General features: G+C 38.8%; 1 protein-coding gene across 2 annotated transcripts; it reads right to left on the bottom strand.

The window, feature by feature from the left end:
* Positions 1-12,755: 12,755 nt before the first annotated feature.
* LOC122446236 (transcription factor BTF3-like) lies at positions 12,756-16,381 on the bottom strand. Of its 2 annotated transcripts, XM_043476180.1 has the most exons (3): positions 16,064-16,381; positions 13,098-13,164; positions 12,756-13,040 (listed from the first exon to the last, which is right to left on the bottom strand). In XM_043476180.1, the coding sequence occupies exons 1-3, from the start codon at positions 16,379-16,381 to the stop codon at positions 12,994-12,996; spliced, it is 432 nt and encodes a 143-aa protein (XP_043332115.1). In that variant the 3' UTR covers positions 12,756-12,993. The 2 variants fall into 2 exon arrangements, with proteins under 2 accessions (XP_043332115.1, XP_043332114.1); XM_043476179.1 differs by lacking the exon at positions 12,756-13,040 and having other exon boundaries at positions 13,048-13,164.
* Between the last annotated feature and the right edge of the window lie 2,113 nt (positions 16,382-18,494).

Below are 18,494 nucleotides of genomic sequence, written 5' to 3'. Positions count from 1 at the left end.
TCCCACAGCGTTCACTACTCTGCCAATTACCTTGTTTCAAGTCTCAAAGTTACTCCATAAATTAAAATTTAACAGAAGGCTGACACAATCTACCAAAGCTTTGTTCATTTTCCCAACTAAAAATGGTAAAATGCACCAGTGAAGTACTAAAAGTGAAAAAAGAAAACAAAGAAAAAGATTTATGACTAAGTAGGTAAATACAAAACTTAAAGCTTACAGACATCTAGCCAAAGAAAGGAAAGAAACATAAGCAAATAAATAGAAGATTTGTAAATGAAAATACGCAATGAAGAATTAAAGCAGTTTGACATTTCTCAGAGTGAAAATTCTGTTGGTCTATTATACCAATGGAAGAAGGTAAATATACATTTTCTTCATTTCTAGTTTTTAGCTAAGGTTGAGAAATGAAATTATATTTGCTGAAGAACTTAGAGACTGCTGGCAATATTTTCACTTGGGTTATTAAAAAAAAGAAGAAAAACTCTTCAAAAAGAGAAGATTTTTACCCCTGCAATAGCTCTTTTTAGAAAACTGCAGCTTTTAAAATGAAAGTTCAACAGATGATTTTAAAGCTTGAAATTAATTTTTAGAGTTATATAATTTTTAGTGGTTGTTGGCTGGTATTTCCACTCAGGATGAGAGATTAAGGAAGGGTGTCACAAGGCAAGCAATAAATGACACTCTGGAACAGCCAACTCTGATCAAAAAGAAATAAGAGAGAAAAAATCTGCTTTGGCTTGTCTGTATAGCTTGATCAACACATGGGTCCCCAGAAGCTGGGGCTTTTAAGTCAGACTATAAATGAAGTCACTCAGTCGTGTCCGACTCTTTGCAACCCCATGGACTGTAGCCTACCAGGCTCCTCCATCTATGGGATTTTCCAGGCAGCAATGCTGGAGTGGGTTGCCATTTCCTTCTCCAGGAGATCTTCCCAACCCAGGGATTGAACCCAGGTCTCCTGCATTGTAGGCAGATGCTTTACCACTAGGGGCTAGCAGTTGACCCATCAGTCCCAGTGTCTTCAAAGTTAAGGCCAGCTCTTTAATAAGTCCCACTTGCATTCAACTCTCTTCCATACAATATAAGGTAAGATAAAGAGCTAGAAAGTGAAAGAGCTGTGCAAGAAAATTTTATATCTAAGCAAGAAATAACCAAATGAAAATAAAAATTATCTTACACTTAATCCTAGGTCTTTATTTAAAAATATAAAACCACAAATCGAAAAATCTTACTCATCAGTTCAATTACTTAGTTTCTCTCTTTCACTTGAATAAATGGCAAATGATAATAATGAAGCTGAAAGCTTCTTTTTTTGAAATTGGAAGAAAGTTGCACTCTTTGGGTGGGTGCACAAGCCTCTGTGAATTGAACAAAACATAGACTGGACCATTTGAAAGCATTATGAATGTGAGAGCTGTATCTGTGTGTGAGTATACAAGGTGTAAGTCGTTAAAAAAATAAGGCACATACATTTAATACGAAAGCCAGTGAAATATAGAAACAGAAAATTTTGTATGTAGAAATGTAAAGAAAGCACAGAACATGAATACATCCATACCAGCTGCACTGTCACGTACATTTTGAACCTTGAGCGTAGCCTAGGTGATGTGTCTTAGACCAGTGGTTCACAGCAGTGGCAATCTTCCATTGTCTATCCCCTCCCATCCCAGAAACATTTTTGGCTGTCAAAACTGGCAGGGGGGTAGGGATTGTCTGCCACTGGCAACTAATGAGTCGAGACCAGGGATCTTTCTAAATGTCTTACAATGCATGGGGCAAACGACCAAATGAAAAATTTATACAGCTCCAAATGTCAAGAGTTATAGGTTTGCAAAACTCTCGTCTCGTTTATACAAAATTCCAAATAGCCTGGGAAAAAAATAAGAGAAAATCTTATTTTCTTCTTAATTTCCTCATTGCATAAAATCTTATGCAATGAGGCTTGCTTCTCCTTCTACCTCCAGCTTCTTTGTAATATAAGTGAGAAAGCTGTGTCAAGACATCAGAGGCTGACAGACATAGAGTCAAAAAAATTCAAGTCCTGTAGGTGCCCCAAATGAATTCAGGGCATGTGTAGTTCAACCTAGATAAATCTTGTCTAATCAGCCAGGGAGTTAGGAGGTGTCGGAAATCGTCTTTCCCCAGAAGCTCTGTAGTCCTCTAACTTCTGACTTCTAAGCCTCTGTAGAAAATACTCTCTCAAATCCTTTGGACTACATGTGTTATTTTGCATTTTAGCTGACCATCCACAGGCTCAGGATGAGGGAATTTCTCATCTCATTTGAAAATATGCAAGGAGCATTGCCTAAATTACCACCTGCCTGTTTCCATTGTAAAGACCTACTGTGGGCTTCCCTGGTGGCCCAGACAGTCAAGAATCTTCTGTAATGGAGGAGATGTACTATTTGAGGAGGTGAGAAGCAGTGAATAGCTACAGTGAAGTAAAAACCACAGTGAGTGCTGGTGCATGGTTGATTACGCTGCTGTGGCGTGCTCTCTCTAGGTGAGTCCCACTGCCACAAGCAGCCATTATTTTCAGCAGAAATAATGGAATTGCCAGTTAATTCAGGCAAAATCCTAACTCGAAGTGTCTCTTCAGTACAGAGCAATAAGCAGATGCTCTTTGCTGCTGAAAAGGTATGAATGTTTTCTGGGAAGGGGGCTGTCACCCTCTCTATATCACACTGCAGTAACCTCAGTGTCTTTGCTTGACCTCTGTCAGATCCAGCACTGAACTCAAATAACGTGAATCTCTATAGTGGAAAGAGTATAGAAGGGGAAGAGGCAGAAATAGATCCTTCCTAAGAGGGATTTCCTTCTTTTTACACTGCCCATTGCACAAAACACCATAAGAAAACCATGTCACGAGCATATCAAGTTGAATTTTGTATTCCACTAAATTTCTTGTCTAAAGCTGAGAAGTTGAGAAATTTACTAGAGTGGGTCCTGGGCAAACTAATTTCCAAAGTTAAGGAAAGCGTCACAGTCTATTCGTGGAAACGTAAGGAATAAGGTGAGAACAAGTCTAGCAGTGAGTTGAACTCACATGACTTTATGGTGGGCTTCTCTGGCGGCTCATCTGGTAAAGAATCTGCCTGCAATGCAGGAGACCTGGGTTGTTTGATCCCTGGGTTGGGAATAACGCCTGGAAAAGGGAACAGCTTCCAACTCCAGTATTCTGGCTTGGAGAATTCCATGGACTATTAGAGGCCACAAGGGTGGTTCTCAAACTTTGGTACACTTTATAATCACCCAAGGAAATTTATAAAACACCGAGTTCCTAGGACCAGACATGGGGATTGTGATTTTAATTGGTCTGTGATAGGACCCAATTATCTGCATTATCCAAATGTTTCCCAGATGATTCTAGTGTGGAACTAGACTTGAGAACCGCTGGAATAGTGTGGGCCCTGGCAGAGAGTAAGGGTACTACCTGGGAACTTGTTAGAAAAGAAAATTATTGGGTTCCACCCCAGACCTGCTGAGTCAGAAACTGTATGAGTTGGACTCAGCAACCTGTGTTTTATTAAACTCATGAGGCCATCCGGATGCATACTAAAGACGTGCACATTAGAACAATGAGTTGCTTTGTTTCCTTGACTTTCTCTACCCTCTTATCCCACCAGTATCCAATATAAGTATTGGTGGCCTCCTTTTCTTAGAACTATTTTTTTTTTAATTTTACTGGAGTTTAGTTGATTTACAATGTTGTGTTAGTTTTAGGTGTACAGCAAAGTGATTCATATATATATATATATGTATGTATACATATATATATATTCTTTTTCAGACTCTTTTTGCATATAGGTTATTATATAATAGTAAATAGAGTTCCCTGTGCTATACAGTAAGTCCTTATTGGTTATCTATTTTATGTATAGTAGTATGTATATGTCAACCACAAACTGCTAATTTATTTTTCCCCACCGTGTTTTTTTTTTTTTTTTTTTGGTAACTGTAAGTTTGTTTTTGAAATCTGTGAGTCTGTTCCTGTTTTGTAAATAAATATGTCATTTTAAAAATTAGATTCCAAATATGAGTGATGTGATATTCATCTTTCTCTGTCTATTTCACTTAGTATGATAATCTATAGGTCCATCTGTGTTGCTGCAGATAACATTATCTTGTTCCTTTTAGTGGCTGGGTAATATTCCATTGAATATATGAACCATATCTTCTTTATCCATTCCTCTGTTGATGGACATTTAGGTTGCTTTCATGTCTTGGCTATTGTCAGTAGTGCTGCAGTGAACACTAGGGAGCATGTGTCTTTTTGAATTACAGTTTTCTCTGGATATAGGCCCAAGAGCAGGATTTCTGGACTTTATTTTTAGTTTTTTAAGGAACCTCCTTACTAGTACCTCCTTACTCCTCACTATTCTCCATAGGGTTTGTATTGGCCCTGTTTTTTCAAAGCTCCCAGAGTTGTAACCTATTTCTCTAACCTTTACAACCGGGACCATGTAACCCATATTTGAGCCAATACCATCCCTGCTGCTGCTGCTGCTAAGTCACTTCAGTCGTGTCCGACTCTGTGCGACCCCATAGACAGCAGCCCACCAGGCTCCGCCGTCACTGGGATTCTCCAGGCAAGAACACTGGAGTGGGTTGCCATTTCCTTCTCCAATGCATGAAATATATCCAGCTTAAAATAAATAGTAATGATAATGGATAGTTAATAAATATTAATTGCAAGGGATCATCACTTTTAAGTGAAAGCTTCATCCCAACCATATACAACGGTCTCATCATCATCTTCCACTTTTCCTTAAGGGGGGTTACTTGGAAGGAGACAAAATTCTTTCAGATAGAAAGATGACTATTTGCTATTCACTAAGGGTCAATGCCAGGCCTGGAAGTTATAGCTACCCTACTCTTCTTGATCCACAGATAAAAAAAAATTAAAAAAATAAAAATAAAAAAAAAAAAAGACAGATTGCCCACATCACCACGTGCTGTGGCTGAGTGGAAGGAAAATAGTCTGAGATTTGGATGTGGAGGGAACTTCCCTGAAAATTAGAACTCCATAGAAGAAAAATTGAGTAAAAATACTTCCTTTTATACTCAATGAGGATTATTAAAATAATGCCTGAGGCTGTTGACACTGGACAAAACCTTGAGACTCGCCAGGAGGGTTTTTAACTGCTAGGACAAGAAGACATGTGTTTCCCACTACTGGTTGGGGGTCAGTGAAGTGGTGATAGGAGGGCATATCTTCCTGGGCTTTAGATTTTAGAAAGTCAGAGGTGGCAGAAATGCTGGTACTTGGCCAGGGTTAAGTGATGAGAACTGTACTCTTTAAGTAGAGCATATTTCGCCTCTGGGTTCCTTATAGAATAGATGTGAAGCTCTAGGAATCAGTGACTATATCCTAGTAAAAGTCCCAATTACTGCTGCGTATGGAGTCAGTGCAATCACAAATGGTTCTTTGGGGAAGTGCGGGTAGAACACATTGTGTGTTTGTTACTACACACCTGCCACCAGATTGCAGAGTCTGATCTCTAACAGATTAAATAAAAATTAAATTAAAACAAAACAATCTATGAGTTTGCTGCCTGGCATTAAACTTTTATGAAAACAGATGGGTGAGCATAATCTCTCAGAGGAACTCATCCAGGCTGAGGCACTTTCTTCAAGCTGCAGGTGTAAACATTTCAGGAGCCCCCGGGGTCTCCTTTTGAAGAGCAGACGCAAAAACAAAAATCTAACAGAGAGAATTATACCCTATATGGTTCCCAGCACTAGGTATTTGCAAGTAAAGAGAAAGATAATCCATGTATATTTCCATACTACATGGATGGAACATGCAGATTCATGTCTATTTGATTCATTGATTCTTCATGTCCATCAACAAAAGTTTTAATTGTGCTTTAATCTTTCTTGTGCATGTACAGGCTTATATGCCACTTCTTTGAACAGTCCACAAATTATAAGAGGCCATCAAAGAAGAGAGGGGATTCTAGTAAGTTAGGTCTGTTTCATAGATTGTGGGCTCTGCAAACAGGAAAATATCTCTGAATGCTGGCTTTATAATGTAACTTTACTACATTGGGTGATATTCAAATGTCTGTTAATTTCCTCATCTACAAAGTTGGACTGTTTTAAGAATTATATAAGCTAATACCTGTAAAACAGTCAGGTCCATGGCTATGATATAAATGTGTAAATACTGTTGATGGTGATGACAATTTGAGGGGATTAAATTAGAGTTTTCAAGTCCTTAAGCATCCACCAAGAATTAAGATGATAATCATTTTTATTTACATTAATATAGATGGTAAATCTCCTGAGGATACAATAATCTAAGTCAGCACAACTATTTTAATAATTGTACTTTCAGGAACTTAGATATGTTGCAGGTGTGGTTAAGTTTTCTAGAACTTAAACCTATAAATTTGAATGGTGATCTAACAGTTAATATAGAATATGTACAGAGAACAATTCATGGAGGAAAAAGACACAAGGTCACTTTTGGAATAACATCTACCTCTCTTCTCTACATAAGTTATTTCTGGGAATCTATTTTTAATTTGTCATTTTAATCTTATTGTTGCTTGTATTAAGTAATGTGTTACTCCCACATGTTCATGACTTGTGAAAAGGAAGCACATATTAACTACTATTCTAAATTGTATCCTTGCAGGCACCCTAAAAGGCACTGTTGTTTCTAATTAATTCAGTCCAGATTTATTGAAGTCTTACAAATGTGCAATATATTGGAATGTAAAAGGATGTTGGGTCATGGTTCCTTTCTTAAAGAAAATATTTACTAATATACATATAATACAAGGCAGAATAAGATCAGAACTATAGATATAGAATGCTGGAAATTGGAAGGCAGGACAAGTGACTTCAACCTGGTGATATTAAAAATTATAAAATGAAAGATAAGAAATTTTAAGGGGCTTTGAAAAAAGAGCATAGATTGTTCTAGGTGAGACAGAGGAAGAACACACAGGTAATTCTCACATCGGGAAGAGCAAAGGTATGGCAGTGGGAGAGAACAGTCATATATAAAACATTCCAGTTTGCTGGATATAGATATAACATTTCAGACCATCCAAGCTGAGATTAGATTATTAAAAAAATCTGGTAAACAATATTCACCCAAAGTCAGCAAGGGATGAGAAAATTTAAAGATGTAAGTGGGAGAATGATCAGTTTCACATTAGGATGATGAAGAAAGCTAAAGATAGGATATCTTGTGTCAAGTGCATCGTTACTTCGGGCAAGACGTAATGGGGATCAAAGCTAAGGGAATAATATGGAGGCAGAGACATAGAGAAGGACTAAAAGCCCTATGTTATGATTACTGAAAAAGGATTCAGTGAGAAGAGAGTGAGAAATAAGACAACTTCCGAGTTTCATTAATGACCTTCCCAATCCATCCTTGTGGTCAAGAATGCTGAAGGTTGTGTGAAGGAGGGAGGATACATGTAAAAGTCCTTCTGGGCCCATTCAGGGATGCATAGCAGAAACAGGTTGAAAAAATGTGAATTTCAGGGAAGAGTTGGCAGCACTACAGATTTATTAAATCCATTTAGGGTTTCACAACAAACAGAGGAGAGCTGAAGCCAGAGAGGATTCATCACCAAAGGATAGTGTGTTGGGCTACCTTTCTTTATTTTCTTGGGCTCCATAATCACCACGGATGGTGACTGCAGTCATGAAATTAAAAGATTTTCTCCTTGGAAGAAAAGATATGATAAACATAGACAACATATTAAGCAGAGACATCACTTTACCGACAAAGGTCTGTCTAGTCAAAGCTGTGGTTTTTCTAGTAGTCATGATGAATGTGAGAGTTGGACCATAGCGAAGGCTGTGGCCAAAGAATTGATGCTTTTGAACTGTGGTGTTGGAGGAGACTCTTCAGAGTCCCCTGGACAGCAAGGCGATCCAACCAGTCAGTCCTGAAGGAAAGGAAATCAACCCTGAATATTCATTGGAAGGACTGATGCTGAGGCTAAAGCTCCAATACTTTGACCACCTGATGCAAAGAGCTGACTCATTGGGAAAGACCCTCATGCTGGGAAAGATTGAAGGCCAGAGGAGAAAGGGACAACAGAGGGTGAGAAGGTTGAATGGCATCACTGACTCAATAGATATGAGTTTGAGTAAACTCCAGAAGATGGTGAAGGACAGGGAAGCCTGGCATGCTGCAGTCCATGGTGCCACAGGGCACATACTTAGTGACTGCACAACAACAAAACCTTGCTTATATATTTTGAAAAATGAGGCTCTCAAAGGTCTAGTGGATAGTGCTCAAGGCTGAAGAGTGAGGGAAGATATTAACAGAAAACACATGTAAAAATAACAACACTACACTAGTACTGCAAATCAACAAAGGCAGCCAGCAGCAGATCATTTATTTTGAGTAAATATTGGAAGATAGGGAGCAAATAAAGTCGGATTGAAAAGTAAAATGAAGCAAGGAGAACTCATAGTCACCCACTGAGATGCTAAGCTTCAAGTCGGCAAACATACAGAGCAGAAGTGGGCCTTGAGCAGTGCTCAGGGTAACTGACTGTGAACTGTTCTCAAAACAACTGAGCTAGTTGCATGCATGTTCCTCTCACTACTCACATGCATATGGGAATCTGGCTCCTAGAGAGAAATCTATAGTGCTACTTGCCAAAGAAAAATGTGTGATCTTTCTGGAGAAGAGTCCCAGTGTGGGTGACAAGGTCTGAGACAGCACATAATTCAGACCTTATACCACAGTGAGGGAGGCGGTTGTTGACTCCACAATCCAGAGTAAAGTATACCTTAGTCTAGAAATTCTGGGCACTGCCTGCCTGCCTTTCTTTTCCACACCAAGCCCATACAGAGAAAACTGGTTGTGGTCCTGTCTAGCTATAAAAAGCAATTAGACTTCTGATTCACTTAATGAAGCCTCAAATCAGCTGAGTCAAAGTAACAGAAAAATGAGGGAGGGATGAAGGAGATGGAGGGAAAGTGAAGATAAGGTGATAGCACTGTGGAAAGGGGAGGGAAGGTGGAGATTGAAGAAAAAGTGGGTGGAATTAGAGAAGCAGCTACTGGAGTGTGCTTGTGCTCATCCTTTGACACACACCAGAATCACCTGCATGGGTTGTTGCACCAGCCCCACCCACAGAGAACTTGATTCAGTGGGTTTGAGTTAGGATCTGAGAGTGTGCTTCCCAAAAATGTTCTCAGGAGATGCTGATCCAAGGACAAATTTTGAGAAGCAAAGGTCTAGAAGGTTGGAAAGTTTTAGGTTGGGAGAGATCTGTGAGCCAGGAGTAGGGGTTGCTGATTTAATACGGCTTCATTGGAAGGACTGACGTGGAAACTGAAGCTCCAATCCTTTGGCCACCTGATATGAAGAATTGGCTCATTGGAAAATATCCTGATGCTGGGAAAAATTGAGGGTGAGAAGGGGGCGACAGAGGATGAAATGGTTGGATGGCATCACTGACTCAATGTACATGAGTTTGAACAAACTCCGGGAGATAGTGATAGGCAGAGAAGCCTGACATGTTGCAGTTCATGGGGTTGCAAAGAGTCGGACATGACTTAGTGACTGAATAACAACAATTTAAGGAGCTGGTAAAAGTTGGTCAGAGGGCCAGAGTGGCTGATGAGGAGTAAGGACTAGGTAGCCCCTTGAACAGTGTATACGTTTCCTGTTTCTGCTGTGACCAATTGCTAAAATGTAGCGGATTAAAAATAACACAGATTTATTCCCTTGTGGTTCTGGAGGTCAGAAATCCAAAATCAGTTTCAGTTTCACTGGGCTAAAATCAAAGTATCAGCAGGACTGTCTCCTTCTAGAGAGTTTGAAGGGAGAATCCATTTTCTTGCCTTCCTCAGTACCTAGTGGTCATCTAGAAGTATTCCTTGAATTGTGGCCCTTATTTCTATGTCAAAATGCATCACTTTAATCTCTGCTTCCATTATCACCTATCCTTCTCCTCTGAATCTGCGTTGATTACACTGGACTCACCTGGGTAATCAAAGATAATCTCCCTATTGCAAGATTCTTAACTCAGTCGCATCAATAAAACCCCTTTTTTCTGTAAGGAAGCATTCATAGGTTCCCAGGATTAGGACATGGACATATTTGATGGAAGGAATTATTCAACCTGCCAAAAAAGATATTCAACATAGTGGCCTTTCCTTTGTGCAGCCCTCTGGGTCTACACTATTGCCCTGAACTAAGACGTGAAATTAAATTACATCAAGCTCAATATCCAGACGTCATCTAGTTCTCTCCCACCTTACCTCAAAGCCTGTTGTTCTTAAATAATCAAAGCATCTCTTCTATATTTCAGAGTAGCAGCATCTGTATGCTTGCTATTCAGTTGATTCCAAATATTGATACAATGCAACTTTAATCCAGACCAGTTCTAACTGGAACACTTATTTTAGAAGTTTTCCTTCTCTAAATAAAGGGTGAATGATAAACCAAACAGACAAGCAACTCTCTTTGGTGGACTTTATTAATACCTTTCAGGGCTTAGTTCAAAAATAACCACCATTAATGATAATAAAAGGGACATGGCAAAAGAGAATGCTTAAGGGTTTGGAAGTCCACAGATACCATTATTGAACTTATTAAGGCAAGAGTAGGGAACTCATCCAGTCATCATCAGATCTCCTTCTTCTTTTGGGATCATTATTTTCTACAGTTTGTTTCATGTACACATCAAACTGACTTCCTTTATTCCAGGTACATAATTGGCCATGACATAATTTCATGCTGTTTTTTCTCCCCTTCTCTATATATCCTGACTTGTTCTTACTTCTCAGACCCACTCGCTGACTTGGATGCTACATTCTAGGTAACATATCTTTTTTTTGTCCAATTCTGTTTTTTGAGTTTGCTTTCTCCTAAAAGAAGACAAGAGAGTAGCTGTATATGGGAAAACTGGTCAACCACTTGTAAAAGAATGAAACTAGAACACTTTCTAACACCATACACAAAAATAAACTCAAAATGGATTAAAGATCTAAATGTAAGACCAGAAACTATAAAACTCCTAGAGGAGAACATAGGCAAAACACCCTCCGACATAAATCACAGCAGGATCCTCTATGACCCACCTCCCAGAATACTGGAAATAAAAGCAAAACTAAACAAATGGGACCTAATGAAACTTAAAAGCTTTTGCACAACCAAGGAAACTATAAGTAAGGTGAAAAGACAGCCCTCAGATTGGGAGAAAATAATAGCAAACGAAGCAACAAAGGATTAATCTCAAAAATATACAAGCAACTCCTGCAGCTCAATTCCAGAAAAATAAATGACCCAATCAAAAAATGGGCCAAAGATCTAAACAGACATTTCTCCAAAGAAGACATACAGATGGCTAACAAACACATGAAAAGATGCTCAATATCACTCATTATCAGAGAAATGAAAATCAAAACCTCAATAAGGTACCATTACACACCAGTCAGAATGGCTGCTATCCAAAAGTCTACAAGCAATAAATGCTGGAGAGGGTGTGGAGAAAAGGGAACCCTCTTACACTGTTGGTGGGAATGCAAACTAGTCCAGCCGCTATGGAGAACAGTGTGGAGATTTCTTAAAAAACTGGAAAAGAACTGCCATATGACCCAGCAATCCCACTTCTGGGCATACACACTGAGGAAACCAGATCTGAAAGAGACACGTGCACCCCAATGTTCATTGCAGCACTGTTTATAATAGCCAGGACATGGAAGCAACCTAGATGCCCATCAGCAGATGAATGGATAAGGAAGCTGTGGTACATATACACCATGGAATATTACTCAGCCATTAAAAAGAATTCATTTGAACCAGTTCTAATGAGATGGATGAAACTGGAGCCCATTATACAGAGTGAAGTAAGCCAGAAAGATAAAGAACAATACAGCATACTAACACATATATATGGAATTTAGAAAGATGGTAATGATAACCCTATATGCAAAACAGAAAAAGAGACACAGATGTACAGAACAGACTTTTGGACTCTGTGGGAGAAGGTGAGGGTGGGATGTTTCGAGAGAACAGCATCGAAACATGTATATTATCTAGGGTGAAACAGATCACCAGCCCAGGTTGGATGCATGAGACAAGTGCTCGGGCCTGGTGTACTGGGAAGACCCAGAGGGATCGGGTAGAAAGGGAGGTGGGAGGGGGGATCGGGATGGGGAATACATGTAAATCCATGGCTAATTCATGTCAATGTATGAGAAAACCCACTGCAATACTGTAAAGTAATTAGCCTCCAACTAATAAAAATAAATGAAAAAAAAAGAGTAGCTGTATAAATATTTTGCATAATATAATCTCATATATAGAATATTTGACTCCTGTATTCTGTCAGAGGGTGAAATGTGGCTGCTCATGAGAGGCTATGTCACACAATGGTTAGAAATGAGAGCTCTGTAGTGTACTACTGTCTATTTTGAATTTTCAGTCCCTTGAAAGCAATGCCACTTTAGACAAGTAATAACCTTACTTTTTCAGGCCTCATTTCCTCTTCTGTAAAATAGGGATAGTCACCATAGTTACTTCATAGAGTTGTTATAGGGATCAATGAGATAAACCATAAGAACTGGCACATCGCAGGTGCTCAATAAATATTAACTTTGAATTTTAAAGCTGGGATGGACCGTCTTTTGAACATCCTGAGACTGCCATAACTGATACAATGTGTTGGTTAGTAGCCTACCCTGTGATCATCACTATATCTCTAGAGTAACAGTAATCAGTTTATTTCACATAAGAGCACATTTTATTTATTTATTTATTTTTTATTTATCTTTGTCTCAAACTTTATTCTTAGGATTCTTCAGCTTCATTAGCTGCAAAGAATGAATTGTATATAAGCAAAAACTGAAAAGAGCTGCAGTGTCCAGGGGCTTAGGCTTAAAAATATTAGAGACCTAAATTTTATCAGATCCATAAACAAAATTTTAAAAAGCAGTCATAATATAAAATAGCAGCTCCCAGTAACTTCTTCAAGATTTATCTTCTTCAGAAGTTAACTAAATTCAGTCTGCTTCATTCTTGGAAGCCTCATCAAAATTCTCCACAAGATCTAGAACTTAATCATCATCCTCCTCTCCAGTGGCAAGTGGTGCTTTTCCATCCACAGATTGTTTGGGCACAGCTTCAGCCAGTCTCCTTAAACTGGTCAGACTGTCAGCACCAAGCTGGTTTAACTTTCCAAAACTGAACCAGGAAGAAATAGAAGATCTTAACAGACCCATCACAAGCAAGGAAATCGAAACTGTAATCAAAAATCTTCCAGCAAACAAAAGCCCAGGACCAGATGGCTTCACAGCTGAATTCTACCAAAAATTTAGAGAAGAGCTAACACCTATCTTACTCAAACTCTTCCAGAAAATTGCAGATGAAGGTAAGCTTCCAAACTCATTCTATGAGGCCACCATCACCCTAATTCCAAAACCAGACAAAGATGCCACAAAAAAAGAAAACTACAGGCCAATATCACTGATGAACATAGATGCAAAAATCCTTAACAAAATTCTAGCAAACAGAATCCAACAACATATTAAAAAAATCATACACCATGACCAAGTGGGCTTTATCCCAGGAATGCAAGGATTCTTTAATATCCACAAATCAATCAATGTAATACACCACATTAACAAATTGAAAGATAAAAACCATATGATTATCTCAATAGATGCAGAGAAAGCCTTTGACAAAATTCAACACTCATTTATGATTAAAACTCTCCAAAAGCAGGAATAGAAGGAACATACCTCAACATAATAAAAGCTATATATGACAAACCCACAGCAAGCATCACCCTCAATGGTGAAAAATTGAAAGCATTTCCCCTGAAATCAGGAACAAGACAAGGGTGCCCACTCTCACCACTACTATTCAACATAGTGTTGGAAGTTTTGGCCACAGCAATCAGAGCAGAAAAAGAAGTAAAAGGAATCCAGATAGGAAAAGAAGAAGTGAAACTCTCACTGTTTGCAGATGACATGATCCTCTACATAGAAAACCCTAAAGACTCTACCAGAAAATTACTAGAACTAATCAATGAATATAGTAAAGTTGCAGGATATAAAATTAACACACAGAAATCCCTTGCATTCCTATATACTAACAATGAAAAACAGAAAGAGAAATTAAGGAAACAATACCATTCACCATTGCAACAAAAAGAATAAAATACTTAGGAGTATATCTACCTAAAGAAACAAAAGACCTATACATAGAAAACTATAAAACACTGATGAAAGAAATCAAAGAGGACACAAACAGATGGAGAAACATACGGTGTTCATGGATTGGAAGAATCAATATTGTCAAAATGGCTATTCTACCCAAAGCAATCTATAGATTCAATGCAATCCCTATCAAGCTACCAACGGTATTTTTCACAGAACTAGACAAAGAATTTCACAATTTGTATGGAAATACAAAAAACCTCGAATAGCCAAAGTAATCTTGAGAAAGAAGAATGGAACTGGAGGAATCAACCTGCCTGACTTCAGACTCTACTACAAAGCCACAGTCATCAAGACAGTATGGTACTGGCACAAAGACAGAAATATAGATCAATGGAACAGAATAGAAAGCCCAGAGATAAATCCACGAACCTATGGACACCTTATCTTTGACAAAGGAGGCAAGGATATACAATGGAAAAAAGACAACCTCTTTAACAAGTGGTGCTGGGAAAACTGGTCAACCACTTGTAAAAGAATGAAACTAGAACACTTTCTAACACCATACACAAAAATAAACTCAAAATGGATTAAAGATCTAAATGTAAGACCAGAAACTATAAAACTCCTAGAGGAGAACATAGGCAAAACACTCTCCGACATAAATCACAGCAAGATCCTCTATGACCCACCTCCCAGAATATTGGAAATAAAAGCAAAACTAAACAAATGGGACCTAATGAAACTTAAAAGCTTTTGCACTACAAAGGAAACTATAAGTAAGGTGAAAAGACAGCCCTCAGATTGGGAGAAAATAATAGCAAATGAAGAAACAGACAAAGGATTAATCTCAAAAATATACAAGCAACTCCTGCAGCTCAATTCCAGAAAAATAAATGACCCAATCAAAAAATGGGCCAAAGAACTAAACAGACATTTCTCCAAAGAAGACATACAGATGGCTAACAAACACATGAAAAGATGCTCAACATCACTCATTATTAGAGAAATGCAAATCAAAACCACAATGAGGTACCATTACACGCCAGTCAGGATGGCTGCTATCCAAAAGTCTACAAGCAATAAAAGCTGGAGAGGGTGTGGAGAAAAGGGAACCCTCTTACACTGTTGGTGGGAATGCAAACTAGTACAGCCGCTATGGAAAACAGTGTGGAGATTTCTTAAAAAACTGGAAATAGAACTGCCATATGACCCAGCAATCCCACTTCTGGGCATACACACTGAGGAAACCAGATCTGAAAGAGACACGTGCACCCAAATGTTCATCGCAGCACTGTTTATAATAGCCAGGACATGGAAGCAACCTAGATGCCCATCAGCAGATGAATGGATAAGGAAGCTGTGGTACATATACACCATGGAATATTACTCAGCCGTTAAAAAGAATTCATTTGAATCAGTCCTAATGAGATGGATGAAACTGGAGCCCATTATACAGAGTGAAGTAAGCCAGAAAGATAAGAACATTACAGCATACTAACACATATATATGGAATTTAGAAAGATGGTAATGATAACCCTATATGCAAAACAGAAAAAGAGACACAGAAATACAGAACAGACTCTTGAACTCTGTGGGAGAATGTGAGGGTGGGATATTTCAAAAGAACAGCATGTATACTATCTAGGGTGAAACAGATCACCAGCCCAGGTGGGATGCATGAGACAAGTGCTCGGGCCTGGTGCACTGGGAAGACCCAGAGGAATCGGGTGGAGAGGGAGGTGGGAGGGGGGATCGGGATGGGGAATACATGTAAATCTATGGCTGATTCATATCAATGTATGACAAAACCCACTGAAACATTGTGAAGTAATTAGCCTCCAACTAATAAAAAAAATAAAAAATTAAAAAAAATAAAAATAAAAAAAATAAAAGCTAAAAAAAAAAAAAGATGCTGGGGAGCATTTCAGTCAGTTGCTTTGTCTCAGCGTGGCCTGTAATGGTGAAAGTGTTTGCTGCCAGAGATGCCTGAACTTTAGGGTTGTTAAAGTGAATCACTGTTCCTTGATTTGTGAACTTATTCACCTCTTCAGTACCAGAGATATTGTTTACCCCTAACTTCTTTAAAGAGAACTGAAGTTTTTTGTCATCTGCTGGGGCTGTTCTATGAACCACCTTCTTCTTTCTGTGAGCAGTTCCTTTCCCACCAATGCACACTTGTGCCTGCAGTTTGGTGAGTTTCTCCTGGTTCCTGATAGTTTCTTTCATCTCGTTGGAGCGGAAATGGGGCTGTGTGGGGGACTAGGGTTGGCGCTCAGGTGGTCTCTGGCAGACCAGCTGAGGTTAGGCGCACACAGGCGGGGACGCAAGATGGCAGCTAGAGCAAGAGCACATTTTAAAACATTGCTCAGATTCTCCAAAACAATTTACAGAGAGATAGTTGTCATCATTTAAAATGACATTATGAGTTCACACTATATATGTTTTCAGAATGATAAAGTATAGTCTTTGTAAAATAATATAAAACCCTTAATTGCATCTCCTCACATATAACAAGCAAGCATATATTTCAGTATCTTACATGAGAAATATATTTCACCACAACAGGATAAAGATACAGAAAATCTCGGAGGGGGAATTACTATTTAAATGGTGGCTTAAAGCTCAACATTCAGAAAAGTAAGATAATGGCATCCAGTCCCATCACTTCATGGCAAATAGATGGAGAAACAGTGGAAACAGTGGCTGACTTTGTTTTTCTGGGCACCAAAATCACTGCAGATGGTGATTGCAGCAATGAAATTAAAACACACTCCTTGGAAGGAAAGTTATGACCAACCTAGGTAGCATATTAAAAAGCAGACACATTACTTTGCCAACAAAGGTCCATCTAGTCAAGGCTATGGTTTTTCCAGTGGTCATGCATGAGTGTGAGAGTTGGACTATAAAGAAAGCTGAGTGCTGAAGAATTGATGCTTTTGAACTGTGGTGTTGGAGAAGACTCTTGAGAGTCCCTTGGACTGCAAGGAGATCCAACCAGTCCATCCTGAAGGAGATCAGGCCTGGATGTTCATTGGAAGGACTGATGCTGAAGCTGAAACTCCAGTACTTTGGCCACCTGATGCAAAGAGCTGATTCATTTGAAAAGACCCTGATGCTGAGAAAGATTGAGGGCAGGAGGAGAAGGGGATGACAGAGGATGAGATGGTTGGATGGCATCATCAACTCGATGGACATGGGTTTGGGTGGACTCCAGGAGTTGGTGATGGACAGGGAGGCCTGGAGTGCTGCAGTTCATGGGGCCGCAAAGAGTCGGACCCGACTGAGTGACTGAACAGAACTGTCATCCAAAACTATTAGAGCACACCATAATCCCTTGACATTTTTTTTTAGTCTATAAGTTATGGCAATATTTTATTGTTTAAAATGAAACTTGACTGGCCTCTCTCAGTAGAATCAAGAAAAGGAAATAATCAGATATGATTTTCTCTACCTTCCAAGCAAGAAAATTGAAGACATGGTGAAGTTATCCATCCCAAATAAGATAAAATCTTTTTTTATGGTATAGCAATACCTTTAAAATTGAAAATAGGTATTATCAATGTAAAAACAGTGAAAAATGTATTTGAATGACGAATTTAATGAATTTCCTTGCTCTCAATTCATTTGTAGATAAATATAACCTCTTTGTTAAGGCTTATAGAATGTTTCCCCTTTATTTTTCCAGTTTAAGTTCAAGTGATCAACAAAGGGACTTAGATAGATTTTCATTGTTTGCCATTTACGAGGTGGGAAAAATAAAAGAAGTATTTGATGTTGTTTGAATCCATTTCTTGGTCTCTAATAAATTCCCCAGTGGCTTGACATCTTGAATTACCACCACAATTATTCCCTTGGTTTTCTAAAATTGAATGAATATAGGACGAAGAGAAAACTGAAGTGTTTCCCAATTAAGTAACACCAGAAACCCATGCCCATTGGGGAGGAAAATCTTATAAAACAACTATGGCTGAATGTCAAGACTACTGGTAAGTAGTTTTATGAATCTTTCCCCTCCAACATGTTATATCGATTCCCAGTGTTATTTAATTGGAAAATACTTAATCCAACTTTCTTGTGACTCCAGATTAGCTCAATTTCAGAAAATACCAAAACTCAGGGCATTGTAATCTGACATCACTGTATTGTCTCCTCCCTGCTTCCATTTCCTTGTTCTAATATTTAAGAGCTCCCCATAAGAATCTATGCTCCATTACTTTGGCCACCTGATGTGAAGAGCCGACTCATTGGAAAAGACCCTGATCCTGAGAAAGATTGATGGCAGGTGGGAAAGGGGGCAACAGAGGATGAGATGTTTGGATGGCATCACTGACTCAATGGA

Source organism: Cervus canadensis, chromosome 8 (genome assembly GCF_019320065.1).
Source record: "Cervus canadensis isolate Bull #8, Minnesota chromosome 8, ASM1932006v1, whole genome shotgun sequence".
NCBI lineage: Eukaryota > Metazoa > Chordata > Mammalia > Artiodactyla > Cervidae > Cervus > Cervus canadensis.
The sequence above is the reverse complement of the archived record's forward strand: the minus strand, read 5'-3'. Positions and strand labels throughout refer to the sequence as shown.

Excerpts from the sequence above, each read along its gene's own strand:
- LOC122446236 (XM_043476179.1), bottom strand. The coding sequence starts at position 16,381 with ATGAAAGAAACTATCAGGAACCAGGAGAAACTCACCAAACTGCAGGCA. Across the intron at positions 13,165-16,063 it reads CTGAAATGCTCCCCAGCATC|TTAAACCAGCTTGGTGCTGA; the intron begins TTTTTTTTTTTT and ends AGTTTTGGAAAG.